Source organism: Neoarius graeffei, chromosome 4, assembly GCF_027579695.1.
Source record: "Neoarius graeffei isolate fNeoGra1 chromosome 4, fNeoGra1.pri, whole genome shotgun sequence".
NCBI classification, from domain to species: domain Eukaryota; kingdom Metazoa; phylum Chordata; class Actinopteri; order Siluriformes; family Ariidae; genus Neoarius; species Neoarius graeffei.
Genome location: NC_083572.1, coordinates 86,833,975 through 86,858,145, shown reverse-complemented (window position 1 = coordinate 86,858,145; position 24,171 = coordinate 86,833,975). Strand labels below are relative to the sequence as shown.

Genomic DNA, 24,171 nt, shown 5'->3' with positions numbered 1-24,171 from the left:
ATTACCACCCTGGGGTTGATTATTTACCACAAACAACACATGCTACCCATAGATCCGTCCATCCATCCATTTTCTACTGCTTATCCGGTTCTGGGTTGGGAAGGCAGCAGTCTCAGAGGTGATACCCAAACCTCCCTCTCACCATCCACCTCCTCCAGCTCCTCCAGGGGGATGCCAAGGTGTTCCCAGGACAGCTGAGAAATATAATCCCTCCAGCATGTTCCCAATTTTGCCCCGGGATCTCCTCCCAGGTGGACATGCCCATAATACCTCCCCTGGGAGGCTTCCAAGAGGCATCCTGGACAGATGCCCGAACCACCTCAGCTGGCTCCTTTGAGTGTGAAGGAGCAGTGGCTGTATTTTGAGCCCCTCCTGAATGTCTGAGCTCCTTACCCAATATCTAAGCTTGAGCCCAGACGTCCTGCAGAGGAAGCTCATTTCTGCTGCTTGAATCTGCAATCTTGTTATTTCGGTCATTACCAAGAGTTCGTGACCATAGGTCAGGGTAGGAATGTAGATTGACTGGTAAATCAATACCTTCACCTTATGGCCCAGCTCTCTCTTCACCATGACAGATCAGCAGAGCATCCACATGACTACTGGCGCAGCACCAATCCGCCTGTCAATCTCCCATTCCTTTCTCCCCTTGCTTGTGAACAAGACCCCAAAATATTTAAAATTCTCTACTTGAAGCAGTGACCTACCCCCAACCTGGAAAGGGCATTCCACCCTTTTCTGGCCGAGGACCGTGGCCTCTGTTTTGGAGGTGCTGATTCTCATCCCAGCCGCTTCACGCTCGGCTGCAAACTGTCCCAGGATCTGCTGGAGGTCACAGCTTGATGAAGCCTAATGGACCGCATCATGTGCAAAAAGCAATGACATGATCCTGATGCCCCCAAACTGGACACCTTCCAACTCTTGACTGTGCCTAGAAAGCCTGTCCAGAAAAATTATGAACAGAATCGGAGACAAAGGGCAGGCCTTGGCGGAGTCCAACACCCACCGAGAACAAGTCTGACAGCACATCCCAAAGTTTTCATTTCTCTCACACCACAGCAGTTTGTCAACACAAATCATTTTTATTGAAAGAACATCGTATTTTTATCTGTTTATAACTGTTTAATATTCTTGTTCTCAGGAACTAAAGTAGCAATAAAGGTTTGGTTTTTCATGTTACAGGAGCAACTTTATCTCTGACACTGGAGACTCCTTCCATACGTGCTAAACAAACACCTCATGTATGTTTGTAATTTCATTTCAGTCTTCCATTTAGTAGAATAATGATATTGGTGAGACCTGTGTATATACATTTCCCTCGCACTTTTCTATCAAACCTGATTCACTGTCAGAAACACATTTCTGCACCAAAAAGCTTTACTGAAAACCCTACATCAGTCGGATCATCACACCCATATGTACTTGTTGAACATCCCATTGCAGATGTAGTCCCTCTTACAGTAGCTGTTATAAGATGTTCCACTCTTCTGGGAAGGCTTTTCACTAGATTTTGGAACACGATTGTCAGGATTTGCTCGTTCAGCCATTAGAGCATTCGTGAGGTCAGACACCGATATCTGGATGCTCCAGTTCATCCCAAAAGTGTTCAGTGGGGCTGAGGTCTTTTGCAAGCCACAAAGACATTCTAGACAGATCTGTGCTTCCAACTTTGTTGCATCGGTTTAGGGAAGAGCCTATAGGTGTGATTATGGTCAGGTGTTCACATACTTACAGAATTCATATTCGTGACTTTATGTTTAAGATTTTGAAAGCCCGGTGGTCTCAGACATGTGCGTGACCACACTCGTACGCCACACTCATTACTCCGAGCCCCACACATTCACTCACACACTAGCATGTTTTCATGTGAGCGTGCAAATGCTTCTGCTTTTTATTTGAACGCAGTCCAACTTTTTCCACTCCTTCCTTTTATGTTGAAAATTACATTGTCCTCCTATCTTTGTAAATCAAAGCAACTGTTCTGTACTTAGTGAGCTCACAGATGTGCAATCGTGTGACATCATGGAGGAAGCGGCATGTGGCATGTCACTGTGAAGCAGCACCATGATTCCTCACACAGTTTTTCAAATGCAGGCCACCTCCTGTACACATGGTCCCAATTACAGCCCAGCATTCTCCTCTTTACAAGTGTACACAATAACTCTTAGTCTTTTATACTTATCATATGCTCAGGTTATGGTATTTTGAGAAATCCGAATTGTATTTAGTCAGAATATATTTGTGTGTGTGTCTGTGTGTGTGTGAGAGAGAACTTATCTGAGTCAGGACAGTGTGTGTTCAGGTTATGACGAATCCTTATGGTAAAACTTGAGTCACTTTTGCAAAGTGGGATTTTTTGCTGCCCTCTAGTGTTTATCATTTAAACTGCTGCTTATTTCGTACTAACATTTTTCAGGTTTTTTGTTAGTTTGTTTTGTTTTGTTTTTTTCATGAAAACTTTTCAAAGTGAACCTAAATTTTTACCACTGCGTGTTAAGATTTGCAAAGATGATGAATAGGACTACGTTCAGACTGCACCCTGAAACGACCCATATACGATTTTTTTTCCCATATGCGACCTGTATCCGATTTGTTATTGACAATCTGAACGACACAGATCCGATTTTTTCACATGCGACCCAGGCCGCTTGGATATGTGGTCCTAAATCCGATGCATATCCGTTATTTTCACATGCGACTGCAGTCTGACCGGACAGGTCGCATTCATGCGACCTACACGTCATCAACAAGAGACAAACGTCACTATTCTGCGTTGGCTAATCCCGCCTCTTTGGTGGAAAACAACAACATTTGTACAGTTTTCAGAATTTAAATAGACTTTTATAGAATTGATCAAGCTAATGGTGGATTTGGTAGGGACCTGGATGTTGATCTGTTAGCCTGATTAAATAAAACAGTTTCTATAACTGATTTATAACTTAAACCATCCTGTATTACAAGATTATAAGATTGTTCTGGAAATTTCCAGTAATTTGACACCTTCGGTCTCATTAGTCTGCTGCCCACATTAATCAGATTATTGTGTGAGTTCCGCCGCCGCCACAAAAACCACATCGCCAGGTCTCGCCTCATCTCCATAGCAAACTGCACTGGTGTTTATGCACCTTGAGCCAGCGCTGAGAGAAGTTGCAGAATTCAGCTGGCTATAAACAATCTAAATAAATATTTATAAAAATGTAGAAAAAGTTTATTAATATGACGAAATAAATATGTGCAAATTATTAAGCCTGAATGAAGAGTTTGGTAATACAGCGGCCGTATCCCAAATGACTGCCTACTGAAGCTCGAGTGCACTATATAGAGTTTAAAAATCCATTACTTCCTAGTAACATGTAGTGCACTTATATAGAAATTAGAGAGACATTTAGGAGTCAACCCTCGTTACCAGGCTACACGTTTTCATTTCAGTCCAGAAACAAAAACACACACGAGACCTCACACTTTAACACTAACCAGATAATTAAACATCTCATCTCATCTCATCTCATTATCTCTAGCCGCTTTATCCTTCTACAGGGTCGCAGGCAAGCTGGAGCCTATCCCAGCTGACTACGGGCGAAAGGCGGGGTACACCCTGGACAAGTCGCCAGGTCATCACAGGGCTGACACATAGACACAGACAACCATTCACACTCACATTCACACCTACGGTCAATTTAGAGTCACCAGTTAACCTAACCTGCATGTCTTTGGACTGTGGGGGAAACCGGAGCACCCGGAGGAAACCCACGCGGACACGGGGAGAACATGCAAACTCCACACAGAAAGGCCCTCGCCGGCCACGGGGCTCAAACCCAGGACCTTCTTGCTGTGAGGCGACAGCGCTAACCACTACAGTTCTGATTGTTTCATTTGAAAGAACTAGACCTTCTGCACAACACTTGGTCACTGTATTGTCAATTTTTTGCTAACGAACTGCTAATTAGGTCACCTTAACGAATTTTCTGGCTTTTCATTAGAATTGTATCTCTTCTCGCAGTTCTCACCTGATTTCAGTTCTGATCGATGTTTTGGGTAGATCTTCCCTCAGGGAACAAAACTTGGTCATTTGTTTGTTGATTTCCTTGTTGTAAACAATTTGTTTACAACTTTATTTTCAGTGAAATCGTGTCTCCTCCCTCAATTCCTAATAGATTTCAGTTGTGATTGTTTTCTTTGAAAGAACTAGTCACTGACCTTCTGCACAACACTTGGTCGTTGTATTGTCATTTATTTATTTATTTGCTCACAAATTAGTAATTAGATCAATTTGACACATTTTCTTCTGACTAGAATTGTATCTCCTCTCTCATTTATCATGCAAATTCACTTCTGATCAATGTTTTGGGTCGATCTTCCTTCGGGGAACGAAATTTAGTCCTTTGTTGATTTTCCTGTCGTAAACAATTTGTCGTGGAGGTTGGTCCTCTCTCACATTGTCACATTTCAGTTCTGTTTGATGTTTTGGTCGTCATAATTGTTACTACGTCCTTGACGTTCTGATTTTGATAATGATGGCATGTGCTTTCCACTACTGTAGCTAAATTACAAAAAAAAAAAAATCGCAGACCTCCTTTTGAAAACCACTGGACTAGATCATAGCATGGGTTATATTCTGTCAATTCTGCTTCATGAAGTAAATATTGTACTTGTTTAATGTTTCAGAGATGAATTTGATGAGGAAGGCTTCTGCCAGCCGTACAGAGGAATCGCCTGCGCTCGCTTCATCGGGAACCGGAGCATCTTTGTAGACTCGCTGCAAATGCAGGGCGAGATTGAAACTCAGATAACCGGTAATGTTTTTTGTTTTAATTACCAGCCTTTTAGTGACTGTCCTGATTTTAGTGACTGTCCTGAGCAGCACTGGCGTTTTATTCTGGACAGTTATCGTTAAAAACAAGAATTTAATACCATTTTGTTCACACTGTTCTCACTGGAAATGTCACACTCTGTTTTATGGCTTTTTAATTTCAACACAAAACATCTGCATGGAAATTTGTCATGTTTATAATATCACGTGTTAGGAGGAAATTTGTGGCTGTCACAAACACACCGAAACTGCCAGATTAGCTCAGCTCCTTCTGTAACGTTTCATTCGTGTTTGCGCAGATGCAGTTTCAGAAAAGTGACAGCGTTAGAACCAGTGCCAGTATTCACTCCCTCTCCCTCTCTGTGTTTAATACAATGGACGCGTTTCAAGGACATTCCTGTCTGTTAGAAAATGTTCTTACAGTCCAGCAGGCTCATCTCTGTATTTTGGTAACTCCTCATCGTTGTTCATGAGAAATAAAGCACTGTAGGAACCAGGCTGACCTGAAACTAGCCTTTTCCCATGGATTAATGTGGCCAGGGTGAGTGTTCTGGAGGTCAGGGAGCTAAATCACAGTATAATGTACACATGGGCTCGACTTCAGCAGTAACTTGGCTTCTGTTAGCGTTTCTAATTGTTCTTGGTGCTTGAGCCAAGCCAACATCTAAAGCCCTTCAGATGTGTATGCAGCCTGAGATATACTGTGTAGAAAATGAATCTCTGGAGTATGAGAAGATCTCAGACTCTTTTCTCTTCCCTTCCTCCCCAGCTGCCTTCACCATGATTGGCACATCCAACCACCTATCGGATCGCTGCTCTCAGTTTGCCATCCCGTCGCTCTGCCACTTTGCCTTCCCCACATGTGACCGAAGCTCTGGGATTGATAAACCACGAGACCTGTGCAAGGATGAGTGTGAGATCCTGGAGAACGACCTGTGTAAGACGGAGTACATCATCGCCCGCTCCAACCCCATCATCCTCAAACGACTCAAACTGCCCAACTGTGAGGACCTAGCCGCATCAGACAGCCCCGAGGCGGCCAACTGCATGAGGATAGGCATCCCTATGGGCGAGTCCATCAACAAAAGTGAGCAGTTTTTTAATCCATGAGCAAATTTGAGTTCAGTGAACTTGCTCCCATCTGAAGTATGCAACCTACCATCTTCTCTCTAACACAGATCACAAGTGCTTCAACAGCAGCGGTTCAGATTATCGGGGCACCACCAGCGTGACGAGATCAGGCCGCCAGTGCCAGCCATGGAACTCGCAGTATCCACACAGCCACACCTACCTCGCTGTGCGCTATCCAGAGCTAAATGGTGGCCACTCGTACTGCCGTAACCCAGGCAACAAGCAGGAGGCGCCCTGGTGCTTCACTCTGGATGAAAGCGTTCGCATGGAGTTGTGTGACATCCCTGCATGTGGTGAGGAACAATGATCACATTCACTGCACTTTTAACACTGCTGACATTTAGTTTTGGGTTCACTGCCATAAAAGCATCACCGCCAAGAACGTGTACTACAGGGTCCAAAGTTCTGCATACATGACCAAGAACTGGTCTAATTTAATCATTTAAAAGCCCAGAAAACGTCATGCATACTGAAAGCAGTAGAGATGATGAAGAAAAGCTGATAGTTCATCGCAGTCAGTATCAGGTGCTACTCATTCAGGTGTCACCAATTAAAACAGAATTAAATGGTACCTGTAGTGAATTTTAATTATTAGCTATTTCAAAAGATCGCATATGAAACCAGTGGTTCCATCATGTAGCATTCGTCATAAGCTCTTGTCAAGTACACATGAGTTTTAAGTCACTGCTCTGTCAGTCAGGCATGGTCAGCGACATGTTGCCTCCTTCACGGGCTGTTCCAGCTCCAGTAGTGACGCAAAGTCGTTATTTTTTTCCGATTGGCTGGGCTGCAGTGGACTGGTCACTCACCCCGTGCTGCAAACACCAGTCTAAGGTAACACATTATCGGCCAGCGCTGGGTCTAAGACAATGGCAGAGTGTAAAGCTTACGACTGCACGAACGACAAGTGCAGAAATCCCAGGAAACATTTCTTTTGTGTCCCTAAACCAACTGATGACGCAAAGTCAGAGTTGGCAAAACGTTGGCTTCATAACATGTCATTTCTCACGACGGAGCACTGCCCACATCGATACCATTTTGGATCTCTTGCGGCAGTTTCCTTGTCCGAATCATTAGAATGTGATGACTCACTGTCCTCACAAGCCTCCACTCTCTCTGGCTCGAATAGATAACCATTAACACCCATTTCATCAAAGTTGCGAGCCATATTTTGCTTCTTTAACACCTCCTTTCACCTTGAATCTCGACCCACAGAACATTGCTTGTTTACTCGCACCCGATAACCCGGAATCAACGACTGTACGTCACTTCCGGCTGGCAATGGCTGCTCCCCATTGGTTCTGCCTCCGCGGGTAATTCACGGAATAAAATTGTCCACAAAAGTGCTTTTACTGTGTTTTTTTGACTGAATGTGCACGTCTTTTGTCTGTAAGCAATACATAAAGCATGATTAATGTTGTAAGCATGACCAGTACCAGTACACTTTAAGGAGTGTATTATATGTTCAGGCTAAAAAAAAAACCACTTTTAAAAAAAGAATGTGTAATAATATATTAAAAAATTGTACAAAGGTGTAAATTTCTTTAAAAATATGCAAAAGAAATGACTTGCATTAAGTACATATTGTGTGATTATGTATTTGTTTGTTTGCTTACATTTTATGTTAAAAATATAAATTGGTATCGTTAGTCCGAACTTTATTTCTCACTTGAAAGGTATTTTAGACATTATTAAACCAGCAGGAAAAGGATAAATCTCAGAATGATATCATTTAATATTTATGAATATGTTTATTGATGTGTAAAAGAGTCTCTTCTCATCTTTGAATGAAATATATGGAATCACAACATAATAAAATTGTGTGTCACAGGATTTTCAGTATTATTCTATCCACATTCACTGGATATGAGTAATCGTGCGCTCTGATTGGCTACTCTACTACTAGGCTATCAGCTCATATACCGTGAGTAGAGAAAAACAAAATGGCGGAGCATGTTGCTGAAGCAACCGAGGACGAAATAAAAACTCTACTCGAAAACAAAACCACAAAAAATACAAAAAAAGCAACAAAATATGAAATGAAAGTATTTGATGGTAAAAACATATCTTTTTTTTCAATAATTATTATTATCGCGTTTTTCACAAATTGTTCCTGTCATTTTGCCGGTTTATTTATGTTCTTCATCTTTAAGCGTTAATATTTGTTGAATTTTTTTAGACTGGTTCAAAAGCTCAAAGAAGTTTGAAAATTACATAGCCGAAATGTCCAAGGAAGAATTAAATAAAGGTCTAAAGCTATTCTATACCTCGGCACTACAACAAGGCGGCACTTTCTACAAAAAAACAACAGGAAGGTCAGTTCGTGCACCCATCAGTAGGTTTTTAAGAAGTCGTCGTAAGCGGAAATTATTTTGTCGAACGTTTTGTGTAAAGCTTTTATTTATCGAATTTGCAAAAAAAAAAAGCTCCATTTCTCAAAATCCAATGAATGTGGATAGAATAAAATAGTTATTCCACTCAATCTCATCGTACATGGCTTATAGTCAACTCGGCGCTACGCGTCTCGTCAGCTATCAGCTCATGTACGACTCAATTTCGTGGAATAACTGTTAAATATTTAAGTTAACTAAAGGACAGTTTTGTCTCCGATTCGCAAAAGCTAATCTTGAATAATCAGTATTACCAGTATATAATTTAATCTTTGATCAATTATAAAACATACACAGTCCACTTATATACGGTACAGCTGAAATGAGAGTTTTAGTGCTTTAACTAGAAACAAATTTCTGACGTTATTTTCCAGCAGCGTGTAAGTTATCTAGATAATCGATTGATTTATGATTGATTGTTTTGTTGTGGTGCTCAGACCCGGAGAAGCGTGGAGGCAGCAGTATGGAGATCCTTTACATCTTGGTCCCCAGTGTTGCCATCCCTCTAGCCATCGCCTTGCTCTTCTTTTTTATCTGCGTGTGCCGGAATAACCAGAAAGCCTCGCGTCCACCCACCCAGCGCCAGCCCAAACCTGTACGCGGCCAGAACGTGGAGATGTCCATGCTGCCTGCGTACAAACCCAAGGTGAGAAAAACAGTCACCAAACACTAAAACATGGCAGCAAGCTCAATGTGGCTAACTCTATTTCCTGCTTTTAAACGTATGAGTATTCTCTTTATGAGTACGTTATTTGACTATAATGTTAGTTAAAGTGGTTTGTCTATAAGAGTTGGCTGCTTCATAAGGCTGGTAATAAAAACGACAAAACACTGCTGTTGTCTGTTGTACCATAAAGTTCTCTTTCTCCCTAAAACTTGGGACAGCTGAAGTTAAAAAAAAAAACGTACTAGGTTCTGACCTTTCCTAATGCTCAACGTGGTTGTAGTAATTAGAGATGGGTGATATGACAAATATCATATCATGACACTGTAAGACATTCCTATGGCGTACGATACACATCATGATACGCAGGTTTTCTAACTGCCAGTTAAATACGAGTGTTAAAAAAATACTTTTCTGAAAGAATGTGTAAAACTGAGTCTGATGATGAATCGTTTTTTTAATGTGTACAAAATGAAATTACTTAACAGTCAAAAGGAAGGAGAGAAATCTGTAATGATTTTACAGTTTTAAAAATGAAGTATGAAATTTTAACGTGCAATCATGTTTTCTGAGTTTTAACTGTTATTAAAAATGTTTAAAAAGTGTTATAAAAAGATGCAATACGTACAACCCCGATTCCAAAAAAGTTGAGACAAAGTACAAATTGTAAATAAAAACGGAATGCAATGATGTGGAAGTTTCAAAATTCCATATTTTATTCAGAATAGAACATAGATGACATATCAAATGTTTAAACTGAGAAAATGTATCATTTAAAGAGAAAAATTAGGTGATTTTAAATTTCATGACAACACCACATCTCAAAAAAGTTGGGACAAGGCCATGTTTACCACTGTGAGACATCCCCTTTTCTCTTTACAACAGTCTGTAAACGTCTGGGGACTGAGGAGACAAGTTGCTCAAGTTTAGGGATAGGAATGTTAACCCATTCTTGTCTAATGTAGGATTCTAGTTGCTCTACTGTCTTAGGTCTTTTTTGCCGTATCTTCCGTTTTATGATGCGCCAAATGTTTTCTATGGGTGAAAGATCTGGACTGCAGGCTGGCCAGTTCAGTACCCGGACCCTTCTTCTACGCAGCCATGATGCTGTAATTGATGCAGTATGTGGTTTGGCATTGTCGTGTTGGAAAATGCAAGGTCTTCCCTGAAAGAGACGTCGTCTGGATGGGAGCATATGTTGCTCTAGAACCTGGATATACCTTTCAGCATTGATGGTGTCTTTCCAGATGTGTAAGCTGCCCATGCCACACGCACTAATGCAACCCCATACCATCAGAGATGCAGGCTTCTGAACTGAGCGCTGATAACAACCTGGGTCGTCCTTCTCCTCTTTAGTCCGAATGACACGGCGTCCCTGATTTCCATAAAGAACTTCAAATTTTGATTCATCTGACCACAGAACAGTTTTCCACTTTGCCACAGTCCATTTTAAATGAGCCTTGGCCCAGAGAAGACGTCTGCGCTTCTGGATCGTGTTTAGATACGGCTTCTTCTTTGAACTATAGCGTTTTAGCTGGCAACGCCCGATGGCACGGTGAATTGTGTTCACAGATAATGTTCTCTGGAAATATTCCTGAGCCCATTTTGTGATTTCCAGTACAGAAGCATGCCTGTATGTGATGCAGTGCCGTCTAAGGGCCTGAAGATCACAGGCACCCAGTATGGTTTTTCGGCCTTGACCCTTACGCACAGAGATTCTTCCAGATTCTCTGAATCTTTTGATGGTATAATGCACTGTAGATGATGATATGTTCAAACTCTTTGCAATTTTACACTGTCAAACTCCTTTCTGATATTGCTCCACTATTTGTCGGCGCAGAATTAGGGGGATTGGTGATCCTCTTCCCATCTTTCCTTCCGAGAGCCGCTGCCACTCCAACATGCTCTTTTTATACCCAGTCATGTTAATGACCTATTGCCAATTGACCTAATGAGTTGCAATTTGGTCCTCCAGCTGTTCCTTTTTTGTACCTTTAACTTTTCCAGCCTCTTATTGCCCCGTCCCAACTTTTTTGACATGTGTTGCTGTCATGAAATTTCAAATGAGCCAATATTTGGCATGAAATTTCAAAATGTCTCACTTTCGACATTTGATATGTTGTCTATGTTCTATTGTGAATACAATATCAATTTTTGAGATTTGTAAATTATTGCATTCTGTTTTTATTTACAATTTGTACTTTGTCCCAACTTTTTTGGAATCGGGGTTGTATTATATCAAGTGTCTAGTGACATTTATTATGATATTGATTGGTATCGTCATGGTGCCCAGCCTTGTTGTTGCATTCACGTATTTTCAAATCATTCTTGCTTTCTTTTGCACCCAAGTTTTCTTATTGCTTAGGTTGGTTCAGTTAAAGGTTCTCACTACAAAGTTGAATTCTGGGCAAAATGTCCTATTTCTATAGCTGTTGGAGTTTCGAGATGTTTCGCTGCTGCACACACTGTGTATCCTGTGTGTAAAAGTTTTGCCGAGATAAAAAGTGTCCCTCATTTTACGATTCCGGAGATCGCCGAAGCAAGTGAGCAGCAATATCACATGACCACCGTGGGGCGTGTTTGACCTCCTTTTAACCAAAACAAGTCGGTGTGGGCAAACATGGCGGACTCCGCTCTCCCGCCAGCTAAAAGCCAGCGGAAAAGAAAAGGAAAACCTGTCTAGTGAGTGTAACCGCAAGATAGAGCAAGGTTAGATGACGTGTCATTTTTCTGGACAGATAACGAAATCGTTCTAGCTAGCGCTTAGCTATCTTAGCTTTAGAATGCATGAGCTCGACTCCACGGTAGCGAGTGTGGAGTTCTACACCTGATGTTTTGATCTTACAGAGGAAGAAATGATAACACAAAAGCAATAACCAGAGAAAAGATACATTCGTGTTTTGTTTCACAGATCTATTCACGAATGTCAACCACAAATTACATCCCTGCAACTCAAAACTCTCCGAGATCGATGCAGAGTCACGATGTTTTCCGTGTGTCGCCGTCTTGGTGTGACGCAGTTCCATTGTTATGCTAATTAGTTAAAGCTCCTCACGTTTGGCTGTTTCCGTAGGGCCATACTGTTTACCTCAAGAGAGAGGAAAACAGTCCCAAAATGGAGAAAAGTGACCCTCGGCATATCAGAATGATCACATCTCGTCTGCATGATATTGTTCTTGCGAGACAGAGGAAAATGCCATGCACAATAAAAAGAATTTGAAAATTTCTGATAACTTTGCAGTCAGCACCTTTAACCCAAGATTGAACTCCCGAAAGCAAAATCAGGACATGTAATTGGAATCGCTTGGCCACTAGAGGGTGCTGGAGGCATTATTTCTTTTTTTCCCACTTAATTTTTTAACCACTGTCATGTTGTCCATAATATGATGTATATAGTGTACAATCTTGGCACTGCAAATGATTTATTCTTGTAAAGAAGTTCTTGTTAAAACTGTATCTCATAATTAAAAAAAATCAAATAAAAACTAGGGCCCTGTGCCCACTAGGCAGTACAGTGTCTTACACATCAGACTTGGCCAAGAGTGCAGTTCTCCACAGTAGAAATAAGTAAAGGGAGCTTTTGTGTTTATAACTGTGCACTGGGGAAATAAAGTTTTATGATTGCTGTACAAGCTTTTGACCCAAATGTATACACATACTCAACCCTTCAATAGTCGCTAGTGCATAAAGTTCTTTCATGAACCCTTTGCTTTAGTCTCTGTGATATGAAACATAACCAGCCCCAGATGTATTGTACTGTACTTAAAACACTCTCATGCAGATCCAGCTGCAAGCCAAAGTTCAAGACGGGGGGGTCATACAGAGATCATTGTTCACATGACTAATATTTAATATAAGATGATCAGGGATGAGATGTATGGTAGTTGCCTTAGGGAGAGTTGGTCCTAACATGAACCAGCTGCCACTTTTATAATGGCCATGGCTTTGTTCCCTGCGTCTGCGTTCTGGGTCAAGTTTCATTTGACCTCTGAAGGCTACCGAAACCTTCATTTGTGAATCAATGAATCAGTGAATGCTAATTCCAGCCTTCATTGATGATCAGTCTGTCTGTTGACATAATTATACCTGTGAACAATATGGAACATTTAAGTAAGGAATAAAACACGACAGGGTGTAGTTTAAATAAATAACCAATGACAGGATAGTGTGATGCAGCCCGTGACGCCAATTCAATGGTGATTTTCCCAAAAGTGTTTTATTCCTCTTAGACACCAGCAATTTACGAACAATAACAATTAAATAATATTGGCTGGTGTTGAGTGGTATATCAGATATATTCCATTCAGCGAGCATGATACTGAACAAGTCAAAGACGAGTAGCTGAATGGAATATATCTGATATACCACTCAGCACCAACCAATATTATTATCTCATCTCATCTCATTATCTCTAGCCGCTTTATCCTTCTACAGGGTCGCAGGCAAGCTGGAGCCTATCCCAGCTGACTACGGGCGAAAGGCGGGGTACACCCTGGACAAGTCGCCAGGTCATCACAGGGCTGACACATAGACACAGACAACCATTCACACTCACATTCACACCTATGGTCAATTTAGAGTCACCAGTTAACCTAACCTGCATGTCTTTGGACTGTGGGGGAAACTGGAGCACCCGGAGGAAACCCACGCGGACACGGGGAGAACATGCAAACTCCACACAGAAAGACCCTCGCCGGCCCCGGGGCTCGAACCCAGGACCTTCTTGCTGTGAGGCGACAGCGCTAACCACTACACCACCGTGCCGCCCAATATTATTATTATTATACATACACATTCCTTTCGGGTGTTCAACGCATCTTTCTCTTTCAAAATTCTCTCAAAATTGTCCATATTTAATGAAGCAAACCTGGTGGCCACGTTTGCTTACAAATTGTCACAGTCACTCGCTAGCGCGGAAGTTTTGCGTCTTCAATGTGTAACGTCATGTCTTTACAACCATGCAATATCATAAAGGGTTGTTTTACGATCAGGGTACGCAAGCTAAAAATCACATTTAACACTTATTATCTTCAATATCAAAAGGCTTGTCTAAATAAACTTGGTTGTTTATTGTAGCCCTGTGATAGCTCTATTTACCATGCAAAAAAAAATTTGGTGATAATGTTATTTTTGGTAAATGTATGGCAATACATGTCATATTTAGCAAAATTACTCGTGTCATTTAGAAAAAGTGCTTTTTTGACCACAGGTAGCTCCAAAAGGGATGCACTTAAATCATTCTTTATACCATAAAACACAGATTTGGTTCCATATCATTGGAAACATAGTTAAGTTTTAATGTTGAATGCCAGTAAGTTTTCAGACTATTTTGATCAAATTAGTATGTAACTGTGTCAAAAAAATGTCCTCTCCGAGACAGCTAATTTTTCAATATAAAATAACATATATATCTAAAATGATGGCGGCACGGTGGTGTAGTGGTTAGCGCTGTCGCCTCACAGCAAGAAGGTCCTGGGTTCGAGCCCCGGGGCCGGCGAGGGCCTTTCTGTGTGGAGTTTGCATGTTCTCCCCGTGTCCGCGTGGGTTTCCTCCGGGTGCTCCGGTTTCCCCCACAGTCCAAAGACATGCAGGTTAGGTTAACTGGTGACTCTAAATTGACCGTAGGTGTGAATGTGAGTGTGAATGGTTGTCTGTGTCTATGTGTTAGCCCTGTGATGACCTGGCGACTTGTCCAGGGTGTACCCCGCCTTTCGCCCGTAGTCAGCTGGGATAGGCTCCAGCTTGCCTGCGACCCTGTAGAAGGATAAAGCGGCTTGAGATAAGGAGATGAGATGAGATCTAAAATGATTATTTTCATCCTAAAATGTGGTCAAGATATTGGGACATAAATATTAGAGACAACTAACACAAAGCTTACAGCCTTATATTTAAAAGCACTATGGGAGTAGTGGATTCTGAATTGTCAAAAAAATGTCCTCTCCGAGAATCACTTCATTTGTTTCTCCCAGCCCTGCTTAAAGCTACACTTCATCTTCTTTATCTTATAGCAGATTACACAAAACTACCATACACATGTCAAAAAATTACCTGAAATCTGTTCTTTAACTTGTCCTTCACTTAAAAACTGGTACAAGAACCAGTTTGAATCAATTTGAATTTTGGACCCCTGTGACACAAACTTTGTACCCTGATTGTAAAACAACCCTAAACCATATTCAGCACTCATTCTCCATTGGGTAGAGTGGCGTAATGCATGTAGGGTAAACGATATGCTAACAATATTGCATGCTATCAAACCAAATGAATGAAACCCGCTAGAAGGGAATAGAACACGTTTTTCTTCCATCGAAAAAGTTTTCTGCATGTATAATAATCTATTTTATTTATTAAAAACAACACACTATACTTTTATCTGTTTATAGGTCCACTTAATGTTGTGGAAAGGCCTCAAAATAAAGGTAGTTCCTGTTATCAGTTATGTTCCAGCCAGTTCCTCACAAGACTCGTTTTACTCTTTTGAACTTAAAGCTAAATGGCCTTTCAATTTCATGAAATTGGTGAAATTTAGTTCCCTGTGAAATTTGGTCATTGTGATATATGTTTATTTCTGTAATATCTCACAAAATATCAGGCCATTCTGTGGCTGGGAAGTGAGCTTCGCGCAGTCAAGCAGACAGAGGAAGTCCGTGTGCGCATGCACAGGTTTACCTTCTTCTACTTCATTTAAGTTTTACGGCAGCTGGCATCCACAGTGTTGCATTACTGCCATCTACAGGTTTACCTTTGACCGTGCACTGACAGTTCCATCATTCTGTTATTAAACGAACAGCTGATCACACCAAGGTGCTCGCTGAGTGCCGATATTTATTAGTTTGGTCCTGTGTTTCCTTTCCTTCGCAACATAACGTCTTTTCTTCTCGCTTTCCGTTACTGTAGTCGGTCTTTCATGTTTCGTTCGCACACTCACGTCCTCCATTTTTCTCTCCTGTTTCAAATTTGTATCCTACAATGGCTTGCACGAACGGGGGAAAGCCCACCATGTGATGCATGACATAGTATCTTGAATTGGGTCATGGTGAAGCAGGAAAAAATAGCGGAGAATTTCGGGCCACGTGGCCCTAAATTCATTAATTGTTCTATTTTTAAAAAACTAATAAAATTGGAAGTCTATGATTCGAATTCAGTAGCTTTTGGTCCACTAAACAAAAATAATTGGGTGTCAGGGAAAATTCTTTTTATGATCTACACTTGAAAAATATGAAAGGCAGTATAGCTTTAATGAAGACAAATTATTGTTAAAAAATGTACCTTGTTATGTTACTGAGAAACCGGAAAACACAAAGCTCTCCTTTGACAGAGAGCACTGACACTGGAGACACCTTCCATAAATATTAAATAAACCTATCCTTCCATAAAACTTAACCATATAATATACAATTAAATATTTTTCTTTTTATTTTGTTTATTATAAGTGTTATTAGGACTAAATCATGTGGAGTGTCTGCCGTACAAGTTCCTGTGAATGAACTGTTACTATAGAAACAGCAACATATTAGAATGAGTGTGTTAATATAAAACTTCGATTTCTCTTGCATCTGGCACTACGGTCAGAGCTGTTGTTAAAGAAAATTAATCAACACCTTCTGAGCAATGAGAATCAATAATTCAACAGCTCTGTTGTATCAGCTATAATAACACATTTCTGTGCATGGATGTACTGTGTATGATACAGTACATAGCTCTCGTTAATATTTCATACAGTCTGTACTTTATCTGTAATACAGCAGTGGATCTTGGTTGCATGTGTGGAAGAAGATGGCAGTAAATCACACTCTGTATTTGAAACACATTGTACGTCTTCCAATTGGAGGACGGATGCCATGTCCATGAATTATTGAGCATAGTAGCAAAAGCTGACTTAAATCATTTTTCATAATCATAAATAGTTATTAGTCTGTCAACAGAGTGTTTACAATGGCTATAAAATAATGCTTCCAGATGGAACGCTTTGATGTTGGACGTCTGTTCAGATCTTCAGCACTCACTTTCGTCTCTGTTAAAGATCAGGGTATAGAACGGGTCAGAGGTCACCATCACAGTCAGAGGTTAAACTCATCCAGGCTTCAGAGAGAGGCATCAAAGCAAGAGAGGGAACTCTGTTCTTTTCAAGCCTTTTAGACTTTAGGTATTTTTAAAGAGAGATTCTGAACATTTTCTGTTTTAATGATGTAGTTTTTTGTCAAAATGAAGGATTTTGGTGTATTTTTTTAAAATTCCAGTGCTAAAGGTAATATAAACAAGACCGTCAATGACGTCGTCGCTCAGTCTGGCCCCGTCTAGTCCAGAAGGAACAATCTAAAGTGGGCCACCTTGCACAATAAATGTGGCAGGCTATATACACTATATACAAGCTATATATAGAACATGTATACACCCTAGGAATACCGACCTATTTGCCAGAAAGAATCCAAAACGGTGAGGAATTGACTGAGAAGAAGCGATTTTTGTTGAACTGCTCATTAAGGCTTAATTAGTCCATAACTTCATTAATAATTGTAATTAAGCAAATTTGGGTAGAAGTTATTCAAGATTCAATTCAAGATTAACTTTATTGTCTCACAAAGTGAGAAATTTGTTCTGGGCCATTCGCCCATGCTGCAGCCACAACACAGAACATACAATACAACACAATAACAAACATACAAGAGATATGCGCATCCATATCATACAAGGTGCCTAAAACTGCAAGAAACATTGTGAATTTTTAAAAAAAATTAAATAAATAAATAAATAAATAAATAAGAGAATGAATAAATAACACCTAATAGGTGTAATAAAATGCTAAAATTCTAATAAGTAAAAATACTAACCTGTGCAAAACAAACAACCACAAGTCATCTGTGCTCTGGTCTTATCTGACCTTGTTTACCAGCTTAATTGACACAGGAACAAATGAGTTTTTAAATCTGTTCAGTTATATGCACCCTAGGTACCCCTACCTTCATGGCAAAAAGAATAAAAATTGATGAAGAACTGAGGGAGAAGAAGCTATTTGTTTGGAAACTGCTCATTTGGGCTTAATTACTCCATATCTTCATTATTAATTGCAATTATGCAAATTTGAGTAGAAACCCTATGCACCCCAGGCAGACCTACCTTCCTGCCAGAAAGAATAAAAATCAGTGAAGAATTGAGAGAGAAGAAACGATTTTCGTGAAATGTGAACGATGCCAGACGGATGATGGACAACACATGATGCCATAAACTCATCACCTGTCAGCCGGATGAGCTAATAACTATTATATTATTAAAACACTAAGTTTAACATACTAAAGGAATAAGAGAAAACTGGTTTATAATCAGACTAATGGCTCCTTTGATAGAAAGAAAATAACTCCCCTAAATCAGAATATGCTAAACTGAACACCAAATTCCTATTCGATCAAACAAGTCAGGCAGTTCATTTAATAATAACATGGAAGTAATGCATGTTAATGAAATCACAATCATACTGAAAATGTTTACATTCTGAACCATGACTTTTTTTCATTTTCAATCTTGCTATTGTTCATTACATTGTGTTTTTGAGTCATTCATTTGAGTCACCAAGGCCTCATCCCAGCTGTGAAGCATGGTGGAGGGTGCATTGTGGTTTGATGCTGCTTTGATGCCTCAGGGCTTGGATGGCTTGCAATCATGAAGGAAACAATTAATTCAAAACTATATTATTTGCTATAACTATATGTTAAAAAACTTTTCAGGAGAATGTTGGCATAGCCGCACGTGAAGATTAATAGCCATTGGATGTCATGTAAATTTTCATTGCATATCAATAAAATCAACATGAATCAACAGTGATCTAAATTTTACCATAAACACGTCTTCCTTTTTCCTCTCCTCTAGACTAAAGCCAAAGAACTTCCTTTGTCAGCTGTACGTTTCATGGAGGAGCTGGGTGAGTGCACCTTCGGTAAAATCTACAAAGGTCACCTGTACTTGCCAGGTATGGAGCATGCTCAGCTTGTGGCCATCAAGACTCTGAAGGACTTCTCCAGCCCACAGCAATGGAACGAATTCCAGCAGGAGGCTTCTGTCTTGGCTGAGCTCCACCATCCTAATGTTGTGTGTCTCCTGGGCGTGGTGACACAGGAGCAGCCTGTGTGCATGCTCTTCGAGTTCTTGCCACTTGGAGATCTCCATGAGTTCCTGGTCATGCGCTCGCCACACTCGGATGTTGGCTGCAGCAGTGACGAGGATGGCACGGTTAAGTCCAGCCTGGACCATGGAGACTTCCTGCACGTTGCAATGCAGGTCGCAGCTGGCATGGAGTACCTATCCAGCCACTTTTTCGTCCACAAGGATCTGGCAGCGAGGAACATACTCATAGGAGAACAGCTTCTTGTTAAAATTTCAGACCTGGGACTGTCAAGGGAGATCTACGCCTCTGACTACTATCGTGTGCAGCCTAAAACACTGCTTCCCATCCGCTGGATGCCTCCAGAAGCCATTGCATATGGAAAGTTCACCACAGATTCAGACATCTGGGCTTTCGGAGTGGTTCTTTGGGAGATCTTTAGTTTTGGCCTTCAACCCTACTACGGCTTCAGCAACCAGGAGGTGATCGAGATGGTGCGCAAGAGGCAGCTGCTGCCTTGCCCAGACGACTGTCCACCACGCGTCTACACATTAATGAACGAGTGTTGGCAGGAAGGACCTGCACGGAGACCAAGGTTTAAGGACATCCATGCTAGACTGCGTGCCTGGGAGGGCTTGTCATCCCATGCCAGCTCCAGCACACCATCCGGAGGCAATGCCACCACTCAGACCACCTCACTCAGTGCCAGCCCTGTCAGCAACCTCAGCAGCCCACGCTATGCTGGATACATCTATGGAGCTCCTCAGGGGTTACCAGCAGGCCAGATTGCAGGTTTTGTGGCAGCACCAATGCCACAAAACCAACGCTTTATACCTGTGAACGGATATGCCATCCCTCCAGGCTACACTGCTTTCCCAGCTGCCCACTTTGCCTCAGCTCAGGCACCCACACGAGTGCTCCAGCACTGTCCTCCCCCTAAGAGTCGCTCCCCCAGCAGCGCCAGTGGCTCCACCAGCACGGGCCATGTTACTAGCGTGCCGTCCACAGGCTCGAACCACGATGCAAACACGCCACTGCTTTCACACTGCGTCACTCTAGCTCCTGTGGCCAACGTGCAGAGCGGCACGGTGTCCATGTTTGGACACATGGCACAAAAAGGGCTGCCGATGGACCCGGCTCAGGCATCGCTGTTAGCCGACTCCAACAGACTCATGTACAGCGAATCGGTCATCACCGCTGACTTGTGAACACATCTTTCCTGTTTTGTAAATGATTATAATTATTGACCTTTTAAAATGTTTTCTTTCACTGTGTAAATACCAAGTAGCCGGAATGGAATGTAAAAGATTTATATTCTATGGTTTTATTTGAAAATGCAAGAAGAGAATAAAGGAAAGCCTTCATCTCTTCTTACTGATGATATTAGTATGAAACCTGAAGAAGACTTTTGGGACCCTTTCGTTTTCTTTTGTTCGCTCTTTTCCAGCTGCAGTGAGCTTACTGTAAAGGAATTCTCATCTCGATCGGAGCCTTGAAATACAATGGTCATGAAATCATACCCTTTTCACCAATGTCCGCCTCAAAGCCATGTTGAATGGACTGTGGCTTGAGCGCTAGTCAACATTTCTCTTTTTCTTTTCTCAGTCAAAGTCTGCTGGTTTGGTTGAGCTTTGGTAATTGCAATAATAATCCAGTGTACTGATTATTGAAGGTGGGTCTTACAGTTTTCACTTGAAATTTCTTTGTGATGCCTTATTATAATTTCAACTCTACAATGCCTTTTCAGGTAGCTTTAAATCTTACCAAACCCTAGAGAATTTAATCAATGAAACTACATATATCCTTTTTTGTCTGACCTCTGGTAAGGTTTATTGCACTATAATCTGGTGAGTGCAAAAGTTTGCGTCCCCTAATGCCAAAATTAACTATTGCATTTATAGTACCCCGGGTGGCACGGTGGTGTAGTGGTTAGTGCTGTTGCCTCACAGCAAGAAAGTCCAGGTTCGAGCCCCGTGGCCGGCAAGGGTCTTTCTGTGTGGAGTTTGCATGTTCTCCCCGTGTCCGCGTGGGTTTCCTCCGGGTGCTCCGGTTTCCCCCACAGTCCAAGGACATGCAGGTTAGGTTAACTGGTGACTCTAAATTGACCGTAGGTGTGAATGTGAATGGTTGTCTGTGTCTATGTGTCGGGCCTGTGATGACCTGGCGACTTGTCCAGGGTGTACCCCGCCTTTCGCCCGTAGTCAGCTGGGATAGGCTCCAGCTTGCCTGCGACCCTGTAGAACAGGATAAAGCGGCTACAGATAATGAGATGAGATTTATAGTACCCTGTCTTCCCTGATTCTTCCTGACATCTGTTCTAATTCTGCCACCTTGACCAATCTTTGGCAAGTCTAACAGACATTTCTCTCACTGTGTCAGGCATCACTTGAAATCAAGCCTTTTCTGTTTATTTTGCTTCTATTCATAAACTATAGGGACTACAGACTTTAGCTTTTAACTGCACTTACACCATGTTTGATGTGAAAAAGGAAGTTTTATGACAACAAGTGTTTCACGTTAGCTTAATAATCAGCATTAAAATGTTGCACAGTACTTATTTTAAAGTCAGTAATCATAATTTTAGCAGGAAGAACAAATTATCACTCCCTGAATGATACCCGTCATAATCGTAGCATTGCCGGCTCTACATTTACATTCCATTTACATTGAATTATTTGGCCAAACCTTTTCACTGTTTACTAAATACAGATGAGTCATGGAATACAGATTCACAGAAAATAAAAAATATAATACAAAGCACGGATCTTTTATTCACGGAAATGTGATTTTTCTGGGAAATCTCAATAGTAAATTAATAAAATAAACATATAAATGCAGGTAAGATATTTTAATTATGAACTTTGGCAGTCCAAACATTTAACTGTTTTAGACTTCTTAATTTTTTTTTTATCCGTGATGAATTTATCCATATGAAATTGGTAACCAATCTATAATATACTGAAACGTCCGTGACCAGTCTGTAAATTACGAGCATCTGTGATGCATCCGTATTAAAATCCGTAACCACTCCATATTTTCTATCCTTTTTTATTATATTTTTCTTGTGACCATCTGCTACTTAATCCTTACTTTCTACATCAGTCTTGGGGTGAAATACATAAACTTCACCCCACTTTGGCAAAAATGGCATTTCATAGTTGTGTTCTCTGTACAGGGTGTTTCAAAAAAATTTATATTATTTGAGATGTAAATATCCCAGAAACTACATAGTCCAGGCAAATGAAACTGAACAGGCTTAATGTTGAGCTATATAAGATTTATTCCTCAAAATTTGAATGAGAAATTCAAAGGTATGTGGATTCCATGAATGATTTCACAAATTTTCAATATGCGCGCCACCTGAGACACAGAGTCACACAGACAGCCTTCCTCTTTGAACGTTTTGTGCCATGTCCAAATCTGCATTGCACTCGGTGCATTTTTAGAGAATTCTCTCATAAATGCACGCTGCACAGTCTTGTTAGACTCTAACACACAAAACGCCTTTTCTTTTCCAGTGAATGACATTTCTATACCTATAAAGATAAAAACAAAAAACAATAAACATAATATTTTGACCGCATGTTCTCCCCGTGTCCGCGTGGGTTTCCTCCGGGTGCTCCGGTTTCCCCCACAGTCCAAAGACATGCAGGTTAGGTTAACTGGTGACTCTAAATTGACCGTAGGTGTGAATGTGAGTGTGAATGGTTGTCTGTGTCTATGTGTCAGCCCTGTGATGACCTGGCGACTTGTCCAGGGTGTACCCCACCTTTCGCCCGTAGTCAGCTGGGATAGGCTCCAGCTTGCCTGCGACCCTGTAGAACAGGATAAAGCGGCTACAGATAATGAGATGAGATAATATTTTGACCTGTTTCCACAAATGCTGTTAAAATTTGAGGTCAATTGAACGAGAATTGGCAAAGTTATGAGATTCTGAAATTATATCAAATTTTTTGAAGCACCCTGTATATTATTATTAGATGTTCCACATCTCTTATTGAAAGCCTCGTCTGCTGATTAGTGAGTATTGGCTCAACTTTATCTGGCGTTTCTACCTCCATCATGTAGCTACCATCGGTAAATAACGGTACCATGGAGACACTCTTTGTGACATCCATGTCATTGTTGCGTAGGCTCGTGGCAACATCAGTAAAATTAACCATCCGTGATGCATCATTCGTATGAAATCCGTAATATACTGAAACGTCCATGACCAATCCGTAAATTACGAGCATCCTTGATGCATTCGTATTAAAATCTATAACCACTCCATATTTTGTATCCTTTTTTACTTTATTTCCGTAATCCGTAGTCTGTGACCTATCCGTATTTTGTCAACCACCAGCCTTTTTATCCACAGTGACATACAGTTGAGCTGAGCAGATGAAGGTTAAGGGCCTTGGTCAGTGGCAGCCTGTAGTAGCTACTATCCAAAATAACAACATTTTTATAATTAATCCAGATCTGTAACCACAGAGTTACCGCTGCTCCATGCTATCTATCCGCTAAGTGGCCTGCCGTGCCATACTATCTGTGTGCTAACTGGACCACCAGGCTCTCAATCTGACCATCTTTGTCATTGGTCAATTAAGCTGTCTGTCTGTTTAGCTGTCTTGCTGGGCAGCCAGTTGTGCTATCTGTCTATCTACTTGACCAGTCATGTACTTTATCTATCTGTATAATTGGCTGGCTGATTGGTAATTCAGGCTATCTACCCATCTATCAGTGTTCAGTCATGCTTCCATCCTTCTAGTTGTTCGGCTGGATGACTGTGTGCTTAATCGGTCTTCCACTGCAAACTCAATTCAAGCTAGATTTGTGTCTCTACAGATTTTCAGCCTTTGCATTCTGTATTAGCGAGAAGGTCTATAAAAGATCATATTAGTGTGATAGAGCAAGTAAAATACATCAGCAATTTGCCAGTGACTACATTTTTCTCTTTTAGTAAAGAATAATGCATTTTTATCTGGTTATAGTTACATTTAATATTGTGAACTGTTCATGAAACAAGTTAGTGCCTTATTATAAGTTATAGCAGCCATAAACCATTTTTCGCTCATCAGACTCTCTTTTTTCCCCCTCT

The 24,171-nt window shown here is 41.0% G+C and overlaps 1 protein-coding gene across 1 annotated transcript in view; it reads left to right on the top strand.

Annotated features, from left to right (window-relative positions):
• Positions 1-21,954, top strand: part of ror1 (receptor tyrosine kinase-like orphan receptor 1) — a 343,781-nt gene extending 321,827 nt beyond the window's left edge. Inside the window, exons 5-9 of the mRNA XM_060919932.1 lie at positions 4,663-4,790; positions 5,577-5,894; positions 5,986-6,231; positions 8,766-8,974; positions 18,857-21,954. Of these exons, the coding sequence (XP_060775915.1) occupies positions 4,663-4,790; positions 5,577-5,894; positions 5,986-6,231; positions 8,766-8,974; positions 18,857-20,296 (2,341 nt within the window). The 3' untranslated portion in view covers positions 20,297-21,954. The remainder of the gene's footprint in view (positions 1-4,662; positions 4,791-5,576; positions 5,895-5,985; positions 6,232-8,765; positions 8,975-18,856) is intronic.
• Positions 21,955-24,171: the final 2,217 nt, after the last annotated feature.